The sequence below is a fragment of the Chenopodium quinoa genome, unplaced genomic scaffold, assembly GCF_001683475.1.
Source record: "Chenopodium quinoa cultivar QQ74 unplaced genomic scaffold, ASM168347v1, whole genome shotgun sequence".
In the NCBI taxonomy this organism is placed as follows: domain Eukaryota; kingdom Viridiplantae; phylum Streptophyta; class Magnoliopsida; order Caryophyllales; family Amaranthaceae; genus Chenopodium; species Chenopodium quinoa.
Genome location: NW_018742815.1, coordinates 450004 through 463568, shown reverse-complemented (window position 1 = coordinate 463568; position 13565 = coordinate 450004). Strand labels below are relative to the sequence as shown.

The 13565-nt window shown below is 35.3% G+C and overlaps 1 protein-coding gene and 1 pseudogene across 1 annotated transcript; both read right to left on the bottom strand.

The window, feature by feature from the left end:
* Positions 1-325: 325 nt before the first annotated feature.
* On the bottom strand, positions 326-3322 carry LOC110725571 (probable histone chaperone ASF1A). Its single transcript, XM_021905032.1, has 4 exons — positions 3157-3322; positions 2223-2346; positions 1051-1166; positions 326-959 (listed from the first exon to the last, which is right to left on the bottom strand). The coding sequence occupies exons 2-4, from the start codon at positions 2329-2331 to the stop codon at positions 555-557; spliced, it is 630 nt and encodes a 209-aa protein (XP_021760724.1). The 5' UTR covers positions 2332-2346; positions 3157-3322; the 3' UTR covers positions 326-554.
* Positions 3323-3820: 498 nt separating this feature from the next.
* On the bottom strand, positions 3821-13395 carry LOC110725569 (annotated as a pseudogene).
* Positions 13396-13565: the final 170 nt, after the last annotated feature.

Below are 13565 nucleotides of genomic sequence, written 5' to 3'. Positions count from 1 at the left end.
CTTACCAAAAATTACTCGTAGTTTAGTATCATTGAAACCTAAATTCTTGTTATTATCAATAAAAAAGTGTATTAGCATTACTTTGGTGCCAAAAGGGGCCAAAAACAGGTTGTGCTTGTCCAAAATGAATGCAAGCCATTATTAATTAGAAAACTTGATTTTTCATCCCTTTGTATGAACATAGACGAACAAGGAAAAGAGGAAACAAACACGCCATAAAACTCAGTTGCCAGAAATCAAAGCAACGACTTTAAGTTTGATGGACATGGCCATAGACATGCACATGGTTACAGAAACAATAAGATACACTAAACCAGGAGCACAGTAAGATCTCAAAAATAAAGGCTGATCATTATAAGTAATGAGGTTTAAACTAGTATGTGATTGCTGATCCAACAATACAAGCGTATTGTGTACATTTGAGCATCTCCTAAAACAATTCACATTGTATGACTTCTATTCAGTTTCACATCCTCTAGAATTGCTATCAAAATCATAGTGACTGGTTCTCTCTGGCTATCAGCAAGAAGCAACTACATTTATTTCGCAAAAATCTATTCCGGCTTATCCAGAGATGGAGATGGTGATGGTGGCGGGATTTTGTTCTGTTCATTGCTTTCTGCAGGCTGCTCTTGTGGAGGCAGTTGCTCTTGATCATTTATTTCTGCAGGTTGCTCAGGTGGTGATGCTGCAGGCTGCTCACTGTGTTCAGTCTCTTCTGGGTGAAAATTTATGGGAAATTTTGTAACCCTTGGCTTATCAGTCAAAATATTCCTTTGAACTCTATCAAGCAACACCTTCTGAGGTGGTTCTTCTCTTAATTGTTCATTGTCATAGTCATTGTTCACATAATATCCAACTCTGATAAATTCTTGTCCCATGTAAGAGCATGTCAATAGCAACACCGTGACACCAATAATATCTTCTTCGCGAATTTTGGATGGATCTGGTGGGTCTGCCTGAAATGAGGCACAAAATTCATAGATATGACATTCTCACATTATTGGCAACCAAAATTTGTAGCAAAAGCATGATACTATGATAGATAACCTGAAGAACAAAACGATAGTTGCCCACGTTGACAGGTCCTACAAGCACGCTTTCCAAGAGTTGATCATAAGTCTCATCTTCAGCTGATCCCACATAGATGAGTTTCCATTCTATATCTGTAAATGATTACACAAAGCAACCACACTTGAACAACCACTAATTTGATGGCCACATCCGCAAAAAATTCAAAAGTCCAACACAAAATGTTACGGTTATGATATTGTAGAAGTAGCTTAGTCAGCCTCCATTATTCAAATGATTTCCCTAAGCCCTAATTCTAAAATTTCTCATGTTATGGTTCTTTCTGCTACACAGTGTATCCATAATGTTGCTTATGTCAGACCAATAATAAGACAGTCAAAGCTACATACTACCAAAAAAAAAAAGCACTAGTATAGAATATGAAACCATTATTTCTTCCATACTTATATCCTGTGTAACGCTAAATACATTGTACATTCTAAATTTCCAAGGTTAATAAAAGAATAGATGCCCCTCATTTGCTCAATATATTTTGGCCAGTAAAGAAGACAGCAAACAACCCAGTGAGGATCCTGCTGCCTAAGTGAAGGTGTGGAAAGTTTTATGCTGCCTTCCTCTTCTCCCTACTGAAATAAATGCCTAAGGTAGTTAAGGGTAAAAAATTTGATAGTCGTGAAGGTTATATTGCTCAGAGGTTCTCTACCTCAATGTAGTTCCCTCCATTCCATATAGCATACAGTATTATAGGTTATACTCACTTTCCCCTTTTATGTTGCCCTCTATCCCTGTCATTCTCCATTAGGAGCACTATGGGCTAATCTTCAAGACTTCAACACATCATTCACACCTGTACAGACACTCCTTGCCACGCTTGCACACACAAACTTGCCCAACCAGCCTACCAATGTCCACGGGGATGCAGCTTATGTGCACATGACATATGCATGCCTATGTTAAGCTAATAAAAAATTTCAACTTTTAACAAGACCCCTATATCAAGAAAATTTTCATCCCTATCAACTGATTTCACTTTCCAGGCAACCATACCATATCAATTCTAATGGAAAACATATTGGCTCTCAATATTAGCACTATTCAAGTACATGTGAATGCCAAGAACAAGTCAAATAAAAACGAATTAAATAAATAAATAAATACTATGCATAATTTACAAAGCTAGAACGACCTACCATCTTTAAGAGAAACAACACACTCATAGGATATCTCGAATTGAAATGGACTGAGAAACGGTGCTGGATTATCCAAAATGGCAACATTAGTAATGTTGACTGCACTCATCGAATTTCTTTCTGACTGTAAAAGAAAGAAAAAAAAAGCCCCTTATTTATTGATCAATTGATACACCAAGATTCAATAACTATAACAGGTATGAGAAATCTAGTTTTGAGAATTAAGCATAATACTGAAAATAGTCAAGCAAAGAGGAAGCTAGAAATTTATAGCCAAAACGAAAGAGAATTCATTTGCACCATTCAAGATTAATCCATTCAAATATAAAATTTGTGCCACTATTTAATCATTACTCAAGCAAAAGAACATTTAATCCTTGAAAAATTGTCTGATTTTGGTGCTTGATTCGAGGAAAAACAAGAAATCTCCACACATCAATTAGCTAACTAAACATAATAACAGTGATAACACCAACTGAAAAGCAAAGTACACAACATGTTCACCAAAAATTATAAAAACTTCATTTCGTTACGAGTTTTTTTTATCCCCAGCAACAGTTTAACCAACAAATTAAGAACTCTTAGAGCATACCAGCACAAGTGCTGTAAACTGAAATCAAGTAAAGTAATAAAAAAACCGCCGAAATCAGAATCAAACACTACAAATTGAATACAGATTTGCTAAACCACGATTAAAAGGTGTAACCCTAATCGCGAATTAAACCCTAAAATTCAATTCCAACAAAATCAATATACAAACAAAATTCAAAATCGAAGTTCCAAAAATACAATTCAATAGAAAGAAAAGAAAATTTAATAGAACAATAACAAATTGGATAGATACCCAGATCATAAAATCAAATGAATTGAAAAGGGAACCCTAAAAAAATCAGAATAACAACATAATAAAAGTAATTTGCAGTATGATTTTTACCTGCTTAAGAACACAAATATGGTGGTGAGTGAAGAAGATGAAGTAAAGGGAGACGAATCTAAGAACTTTGAAATGAGAATGAAAATAGGAGAAACCCAGAAAAATTGAGTCTTTAAATTGTAGGGGAAAGAAAAAGGAGGGAAAATCTTGAAATTTGGGGGAAATTAGGGAGGGAAAATGGAGAAATGAAAGGGAAATACAAGTTCAAAATGATTGTGTATTTTTTTATTCCAAAAATGCCCTCATTACTCATTAGTATGTCTAAATGTTTAATCCACCTTTTAAAACCACTGTTTGCCTTATCACATACTCTCTCCGTCCCTTAATTAGATGTCTATTTATCTTTATTATGTAAGTAATAAATGCTAGAAATAGACATCTAATAAAGAGACGGAGGGAATACCATTTTCGTAATCAAAGTAGCAATTTTATTCTAGAAAAAGTAGTTGATTTATTTACGAAAATATTTAATCTCGATTTTATTCAACTTGGAATGTTTATCTAAGAATAGTTATTTGCTTTTATTTGAGATATTAAGGTTATATTTGTAAATTTTGTTTACCAGTTAACTTTAGGTGTTAATTAAGTGTGACGGCGTGAAGTGATAGAAAGTTGAACAATATAACTTTAACACCGGGTTTGCTCTTTAGTTAAGATGCTTCTCTCTTCATTTCATATAACTTTTTTTAAAAAACGACTTAACAACATAGGATAATACGGAGTAATAATTTCATTTCTTCATAGCGTCAAGGCATAACGATGTTTACTAAACAATGTCCTTCACAACTGATACAACTTAAACCACCAAGAACAAATTTCAATGCATTTTATTCACCAAAATTCAAACTTTTGGTTCTAGTTACATAAAAATATTGACTTTTCAAACAATAGATATGATTATTTATGACTACTTTATTCATATTGTTAAATTTGATACTAATTCTACGTAAATAACTAAAAAAAAAACGTAACTAAAAAGAATTATCCAATTTAAAAAACGTGCAACAAAGTGACATTAATTTCAAATCTTATTTATGTAAACGCGAAAAAAAACAAAAAAAATTAAAGAGTTAGGAATAGCTCTACTATCTAGGTTCATAGGGATCTTGAGACAAATTTCCATGATGAATGTATTTTGTTTATCTTCCTTTCATTGCTTGCTTCTCCAATTATTGCTTGCCCTGTATAGCCATCACAACGAAAAATTACAATAAAGTTCACCAAAAACATAAACACAATTAAGCAAACCAGTTATAATGATGCAAATATTTCAAGTAAAATGAAGATGCACAATTAAATATTCTATACTACAGAGTAACACTGAAATCTCTGGAGTCAGTATGCACTTTCAAACAGAATCAAATATTGTACTTAACAGTGTTGATTCAGTAGAACCATGGAGTCAGTATGCACTTTCAACCCATCATCATTTCGATTCCAATGATAGAAAGCATGCGTTCTGTTCTTGACCTCCAACGTCGAATGTCCATAGCTTGATTCTCTGAATGCAGAATATTGAGGTTGTGGATTTATGAAACTGTATGATGAAAAGGAATACTCGATTCAGTAACCAACTTGCTGTTTTAAACGATCTCAACGAAGAAGTAGTATTACAATGATTACTATGTAAAAAGTTTAGCCTCACCTTTCTGCAAGACCTTGTTGATTTCCTCCGTCTCCAACATTAATGTATAAAGGAGCTGCTTTGTCCAGGACAGGATAACGTTCACCACTAGAAACACGGTACTGTATGTTTGAGACTCGATTCTAGCAAAGGAAAAATAGAGTATAAGTACCATTTTACTCACGTCATGCTAGCATACCTGAGACATAAAATAGACTGTAATTCATTATTTGGTTTCTTCAGTGTCGTACTTTATACCAATGTCATCCTACTGATTAAGACATTTGTTTAGGAAATTAGGACTATGATTTCCTACGACTAATTTTAATGATTTATTGAATAAGTACTTCATACATGTTTTGCTTCCTATAAATCAATGCAGATGATTAAAAGAGAAAACCTACCGATCTTTCATATGCATGAACATGGCCTGCAAAGATTACATCAACCTTGTAATGAACAAACCATTCCTCAAAGACAGAGCGCATACTCTCTCCTTCCATAAAATTTGCTTCATTGCTGCTGTAAAAAGGAATATGCATCAAAACAATTAACCATGGGGTCTTCTCCCTGTCCACCCTCTTAAGCTCTTCCTTAAGCCACTTCCACTGCGGCATGCCTCTTGCTGCGAAAAATCAAATATCAGTCTCAGATGGGAAAAAGTACGCATGCTAACATATATCTGTGGAAAGTGCATGATAAGCAGTAAAAGTTGTTGCAAACAGATAGACACAAGTCACAAAACCAACTAGATGATCTTTCCTCACATTGGCAGACAGACCACATTAAAATCCTCATTTTTCAAACTGGCTTGCTACAGCAACTGGAATTTCGAACATTGAACATGGAGTGATAGTAGACAACAATATTTAGAAAGGTTGGTTTCAAGCCTGAAACCACCTCAGAACTCCGTAATGTAGCAGGAACCTTTTCAAAATTGTTAAAATACTGCTGTACTGCAAATATTACTACACTAGTTATTCTGTTTTTTCATGATCAAATTCATACGCTCTAACATAGGGATGAATCAGTTATAAAAAGTGCGAGTAAACATCTTGAAGCCACTGCTGCAATAGCAGAGACCCTAGTTTCACTCATTTCTCTGATCTTACATTCAGTTTGAAATTTAGGAGATTAGGACATTTTCACGCCAAAGCCTAAGCAAAATACTTGGTCCTCACATATTCAAGGGAAATGAGTGACATTTCCAAACCATGCCTACTGTAACTCTATCATACTGATCAGACCTCAACAGTCAACACAACTATGGATTGCTCAGGAGGCATTTTCATCATGAGATTGACGACTGTAAATCAATTAACCAAAATGCTATCTACCTTTCCCATTTATGATATGGCTGAGAAATGATTACTTACCCTCAAGGTTCCAATGTCCAAGGAAACTATCAAAATTTTCCTTTGAGAATTAAACTCAATCATAAAATTTCTTGAAAGCCAGTAATTTATCAGAAACTTTTTATTCGTCTCCTTCCCCTTGTGTTGCATATACTATCCAGTCTTACAAAATATAGCTCACTTTCCAAAACCCCCTTTCTTTCAAATTCCTGTGTCCATGAATGTGCTTTAAACACTTCTTCGCCATCTTCAGGTGCCATGCCCATTTACAATATATACAATAATGACTCTAAGCCCATCACAGAAAGATGCATAACTTAGATCAGAGGCTAAAAAAGCTTGTCAAGATGTCAACCAACATTATTTTCTTTGGCTGAAAAAATACCACCGAACTGTTTTATACATCACTATAGACACTTTAACACCTGATAATTAACTAAAAGTACGTGGCAGGATGCTATGATCGTCTTCACCCATCCCACTCCATCCCAATAAAGTGCATATGTTATTCCAATGAGATAGATGCAAGGCAGACAGAAGCTAACCAAAGGGAGAATAGCTGGAGAGCACTATAATGTGGGCAGATGCTCGCCGGATAGCATACCAAAGAGGATCACTGCTTTCACAAGTTGCATAAGGTGTAGTGTACCTGTGGAGGTATGACTTGAAAGGAGCAACTTCTCCCTGGACACAGAATAGAATAAAAATCAATAGGTCAACAAAAAAAGACAACAAAGTAGTATATTTTTGAAAAGACGTGATTCACATATCATATAATCAGAATATATATATGAATCTTCTAAAAGTTTGTCACACTCACACCTAAAAAACACACACAGGATCAACACCCTACCCCCAGAACGAGCACACACACACACACACACACAAAGATATTGTAAACCACTTTGCCAAATTTTATTCCTCTTAAACATGATATAATCACCTGATAAATACTCCAAGAAAGCAAAACCATTTCTCCTTTTATAAATTTGTCAAATGCAAAATCAAGACCATAAAATTCTTCAGACGGAAAAGAAATTCAGAATCTTTACCAATTCAGGCAAGTATTCTATTTCATGATTTCCAACAGACCTATCCAAGGCTGGTATGCAGCAGCCTTTTCAACTAAACGTCCCCATGTATCCCATCGAAGTCCAATGTCATTGTAATGATATTTATCAGCGTAAGAAAGATCCCCAACATATAAGACAGTTTGGGCTCCACTCTGAAGGTAATGCTCAAGTGTAGAGAGAGAATTATACGTCTGGCCCAAGTCACCTGAAACAGACAATAAAGAATGAGAATTCCAACTATAAAGATCTTATCTCTTATATACTCTTAGCGAATTACAGTGGTGGCAGGGTTGTGAGTCACCATCCTTTCCGGGTAGGATAAAATAGTATGTTTGAAATAGGCAGCAGCATTGGGTTTAAAAGTATTTTTCAAAGGCATATGTAAATTACATAAGAGAGATGTCTTTAAAAGTAGCACTTGAGTTGATATTGTCCTGAAAAACAATCTTCTACTACTCAAGCTTACTGCTAATATGTAAAAGCTTAGCCAGAAGCTACATACCAGATCAGAAAATTCAGGACAAAAATTGAAGGAAAAAAAAAGTCTTCCACAAGAAAGAAACCACAAACCAATAATGCCAAATTTATACGAGGAATCTGGATTAATCATGGGAGGAGTTTGAAACCAAAACTTGCGGGATGAGTCATCACTTCCAATCTTGTAAAAGTACCTTTTGTCATACTGTATTGCAAAAAATAAAGCAAAGGAAGGGAAGAGCATAAACAAGAGATAGAAGTGGAAGAGAAAAAGATGTAAGCCAACGAAGCTGTTACAGCCAAATGTAGCAAGCCACTAACAAACTAGATTACCTCAAGACCATCAACAAAACAATGGTGGATATATCCAGAATTATACTTGTAGAAGCTGTAGTTTGCAACTGTGCCCTCGGCAGAACAATCAAATTTATCCTCTGATGTTCCATATTGAACTTTGCTAGATCCCGGCTCATCAGGTGTAACCCATGAGATTATAACAGCTTTTCCATCATAGTCACCTTGTGTGATATGCACCTTCCACCACAGCAACCATACAGATAATCAAGTTAGAGCAAGCCTAGAATATATCTTATTTGTGTAACACTGAAGGTTATCTTCAGGCAACAAACATCACCCTCACTATATTCAATAGTTATTTTTGATGTTTAGTCAATATGATAGGTTTTCTTCTTAAGAAAATAAACAGTTAGGCTTGTTACCAGAAGGTTAATAATATGCCAAGGCAAGACAAGCTGTTCTTTAAGGTGGTTATAGATTTTCGCTGTAAATGCCTGCCCCTTGAATTTCTTGAAATTTGATTTAATATACTTAACCACAAAGAAGATGGCTTATAGTAACTTGTGTTTGATTTTTGATGGTAACTGTATATATAATCTTAATGCTCCAACGGTTTAGATCACATAAATAAAGAAGATAAGAAGATGGACTTAGTGTGGGCAGAACAATTGCACTAATGGTGTTATGAACTAGCATAACTGACCAGACATTAATGGTAGAAAGTGAATTTGATTAATGATGCTGAAATTACAGAAAACTAAAAATAAATGTCAAGCGATCAAGTAATCGAGAGACTTGACGTACTCCCAAAGGAAACTATTTAAGTAAGGCTTAAATAAAATTCTCATACTGCCTCCTATTCCTACCGTACTCCACTACTTATATAGACCTCCTGATTTCATTATCCCTCTAGCTTATTTCCTGCCTTTCTTCCTCCATGAAATGAGACTTCATTTGTATGGGTACTTTTCCATAAAAGGTTTCATTATGAATAATTGTAAACTCCCAAAATCAACAATGGGAGATTGTGGGTAATGTTGCTGAGTAGCAAGCAGCAATATAGTATAAACAAACCAAGGATGCATGTATCAACAATATGGTGGGTGATGAATGGGTGAATTTGGGTTTGATAACCCAATGAAAGAGTCCTGAGACCTTAATAGGACCTTAGGATGCAATTTGGTAATTAGAACCATCTCTTGTAGCTTTTGATTACCAATGCAACACAATGTTGAAATAGCAGCATAGTTGAAACGAACTCATTCTCGAGACATTGTAGATCTGTAGGTACACCTGTTGTGGTTCCAAACCTACTTTTTATGACCCCAAGGATACCCAACACGCTCATTTCTTACCAAAAATTTTACAAAATTTGGTCTGAAAGTGTGGATCATATAGAATTCTGCTTTGGACAATTTTCAACTTATCTCGACTAGAAAAAGGAAAAAGGCTGAGTTGCTTCTCATGGACCCCACGAGACCCCATGAAGTCATTTGTGTGGTTGAAACCATAACTTGTAGCTCATGGTACCAATGCAACTTAATTACGAAATAACCCCATTATTGAACCGAAGTCATTCTTGGAACTTTGTAGATCTATAGGAAGGCTTGCTATGGTGTTCCAAACTGAAATTTATAACCTTGGTGAACACTCTAGTACTCTACACACTTAATTCTTTTTTGAAAAAATTTCTGTAAATTGATCTTAAAGCGTGGGTTATAGCCTTTAATTTTGGGTAATATTTGACTTTTTTGGGCCCAAAATGGAAAGATGCTTGGGTATTTACCATGGACTCCACAAGACCCCAGGAGGCTATTTTGGTGGTTAGAACCATCTTTTGCAGCTCTTGACTACCAATGCAACATAATCTATGAAATAGCTATATATTTAAGCCAAAACTCATTTTTAGGACTTTATAGACTTATTTGTAGCCCCTATTATGTTTCCAAACCAACTTTTATGATCTCAAGGTGCCCCCCACAAGCTCACTTCATTTTTAGAAAAAATTTCCAAAATTGGTCCAAAAGCATTGATTATAGCCTTTAGTTTTGAACAATTTTACTTTTTCAGACCCAAAATAGATTAATGTTGAGGTGCTTCCCATGGAACCCACGAGACCCTAGGAGGCCATTTGGGTGGCTAGAACCATCTCTTATAGCTTTTGACAACCAACGTAATGGAATTATGAAGTATCCATGTAATTGAACTGAGCTCATTCTTGGAACTTTGTAGACCAACTGGTACGCTTGTTATGGTTCTAAATAAACTTTTATGATCCTACGGGACACCCTACGTGCTTGCTTTAGTTTTGGAAAAATTTCCCAAAATTAGTGTGAAAGCATGGACTATTCTGAAATAGCCATTTAAACTTGAAATTAAAATAGCCACATAATGAAGTTGAATACATTCTTGTGATTTGTAGAACTAGTAATAGGCTTATTATGTTTTTAAATCAACTTTTATGACCCAAAAGGACACCCCCACACTCTCATTTCAGTTTTGAAAAATTTTCTCAAGTCTAAAAGCAAGGATTATAACTTTCAATTAGGGACAATTTTCAACTTTTTACGGGACCAAAAAAGAGAGAGGTTGGGGTACAAGCTGTAGATAGTACAAACAAAATATGACCTCTGCATGTATGTCCTACCATCACTTGAGTTTTCTAGTTTGGCTAATAGAGAATATTTTTGGACTCAGCAAGTTTAAACACCAAGGTGCTTCTCAATGTTGGTCCACTTGGTGACTGGAAGCTCAAAACCATCCATTCATGCCTTGGCCACCTCTCGTTATCATGTCTTAAGATGTCCTAGGCTTGGCCTTGTGTTTCCTTGCCTTACCTTGTGATGCCTTGAATTGGTCTTGTGTTGCCATGCCAAAATAAGGTACTTTTAAAAAAAAAAAAAAAAAGATGAGGTGTTTTTCTACCATCTCCTCATGCCCATGCCCTTTACCCAGGCCATGGTGTGCCTTTAAGCTTCCTAAATGTTTATTGTGCATTTTCGATTGTATTCCTGATACGGCTGGTTCATTACATTTGCCGCATGCTTTGCACCAGCCAAGTACAAGCAATCTGTGCAGCCTGCCTTTCTCTACTAAAAACTGGCATATCTCCTTCAAGTCTTGCACAAATCATGCTTGTGATGCTCATTAAAAACTCTCCAACTCGACTCCATTTCCAAATGGTTTCACCTTTGAAATTTTCATAGAGTTATAGCTCTATGAAGAGCTTGGTTTCACCTTCAAGTCTGGAAAGCACTTAACCAAAATCCAAGCCTCGCAATGCATCATGGACCATCTAAAAGCTTTAAGCAACAAAACCTAAGCAACTAAGATGTGTTATCACCAAATAACCTGGAGAACTGGAGCCCTAATTATCACCAACTAATATCAGGGAGTGACGACCATTTCGAGCAAAATTACCGGGAAGCTACATAAATGGCTTCTATGTCTCTATGATTGAATTGGTGAATCTTAGCTTCTTCTCTCAAGATTATTTTTCTCTCTGATCTTTCACCATTCTTAAAAAAACAGTAGGTAATGGATAATTTCTCCACTCTATATAGTATATATTACACTTAAAGCAGAATTTATAAGGTTAAATTCAAACCATTCCAATTCCCCACCTCCCCCCAAAAGTTTGAAAATAATTTGCAGGAGCGCATAGTACGTCAGCAAATTCATATGCAAATCCCATGAGCCAGTCCAAACTCAAAAGGCACAGGGCACAACAAAGGGAAAGTAGCACGCAACATTTGAGATGCAAAACTACTGTGTTTTTTGGACTAACAAATTTCAATTGAACACAAATTGCTTAACAAGACAAAACACAGAGAATAACAAAGGATATTAAACTCGCATTGTTTCTGCATAAATTAAATTATTCAATCCTCGTTTAATCACTTAAATAAAGAAATTCCAATCCAGAGTAATGGGACTAGTCAAGAGTGTAGGTGCTTACCTGTTGAGGTGCATTACGGCCCTCTGGAACTTTAAATACTTCACTATCAAGAGGTATATCAGTTGCTGGCCATTCTGACCGAACATAAGTGCTTGTTATCCCAACACTTTCTTCATGGATATAGCTAAATAAAACCACACTCATCAGAGGTACAAAAAGAAATGGAATCGCCCACAACAATATCCTCTCCATCCTCATCGTCACTACTTACAGTCCCCTGATGCTTACATATACTCCTGCATATATCAACATAAACCACTTAGTGAGTTAGTGCAGTTTTGAGACTAAATTATTATGTAGTAGACGATTTATGTTCCGATGTTTCTTCTCTTCTTGATATATAGCAACAGATTTTCTTCAGTACTTTTAGCACAATAAAATCATAACAACAATCAAAGGATTTGTGAGTGCACAAGCTATAGTAAATTTCCTCTTATTGTTTTTTGGCATACAACATCAACTAAGGGTGTGTATGGCAACTTGGCAAGCACTTCAGATACCCTCCATCTCATTCATTTTTCGTGATTTCGACTCCGAAAACTCAGTTTGGCAAATCATTTAGCTAAATTTTACTTCTTTTGAGCTCCCAATTTAAGCTAGTTTGTCAATTTAGCTAAATAATGAAGCTTTTTCAGATCAAATAACCATCAACCTTAGCTTGTCGTTTAAACTGGTCTTTTCTAGCGACTAGCCAACTTTTTATTTCAATTTTTAATCACATTACTAGCCGAAAACACCTAAAATCAATCAAATTAAACAAATAGAAATTCAAATTTCCAACCAACCCAATTCCAGTAATCATTTCATAAACCCAAAAAATTTAAATGTATTAAAAAACTACCTTAATTAGAAAAAACAATGGGTTAAATTTATCCAAATAATGCCTTAAAAATACATTAAATTTTCATTCTACCACCTAAAAAGAACTGAATTGATAATTCAACAAAAGGACATACACCAGCAAAAAAAATTGAAAGTAAATTGACAATTTTAATCTTAAATATAAGAAGTTTATTTAGAGAAATGGTGGAATTACCTTGAAGCATAAATGGCAAGGAAGAACTGAGGAGAGAGAATGAACATGGTGGATAAATTGAAGAACAATGTAGACTTTTTTTATTTATGGAATTGGGTCTTTTTTAATGCAATTTGGGAATTGGGACATTCAACAGAATTCATGCTTAGATACTGAGATGATGGGAGGACATATGATTAAGGAAACATTAAACAAACAAGACTTTCAATTGTCAAAATTTTTTAGTGAGAATTTGTATTAGATTCTCTTACATTGCTATCAGCCTGTCAGAGGTGGCTATTGGGCCGGATCGGGTTGACCGATCAACCCAATGGCCAATCCTGATCCACCCATCGACCAGGCTTACCGGGTATGAATTGAATTTGACCCTAGTACAAGTTTGGACGGGTCACCTATTCATGGGTCGAGCTCCTCAAATACCAACTCGGTTATTACGTTCCACCTCGACTAGTTGCATTATCATGATCAATGTAATCATGTCTTATACTTCGTACGAAGTAATAAAGCAATAAATTTTTGTTTTAGTTTCCACCTTATTAATCCTGTAAACCGTATTTCTTTCATGTAAACTTCGAACATGTTATACTTG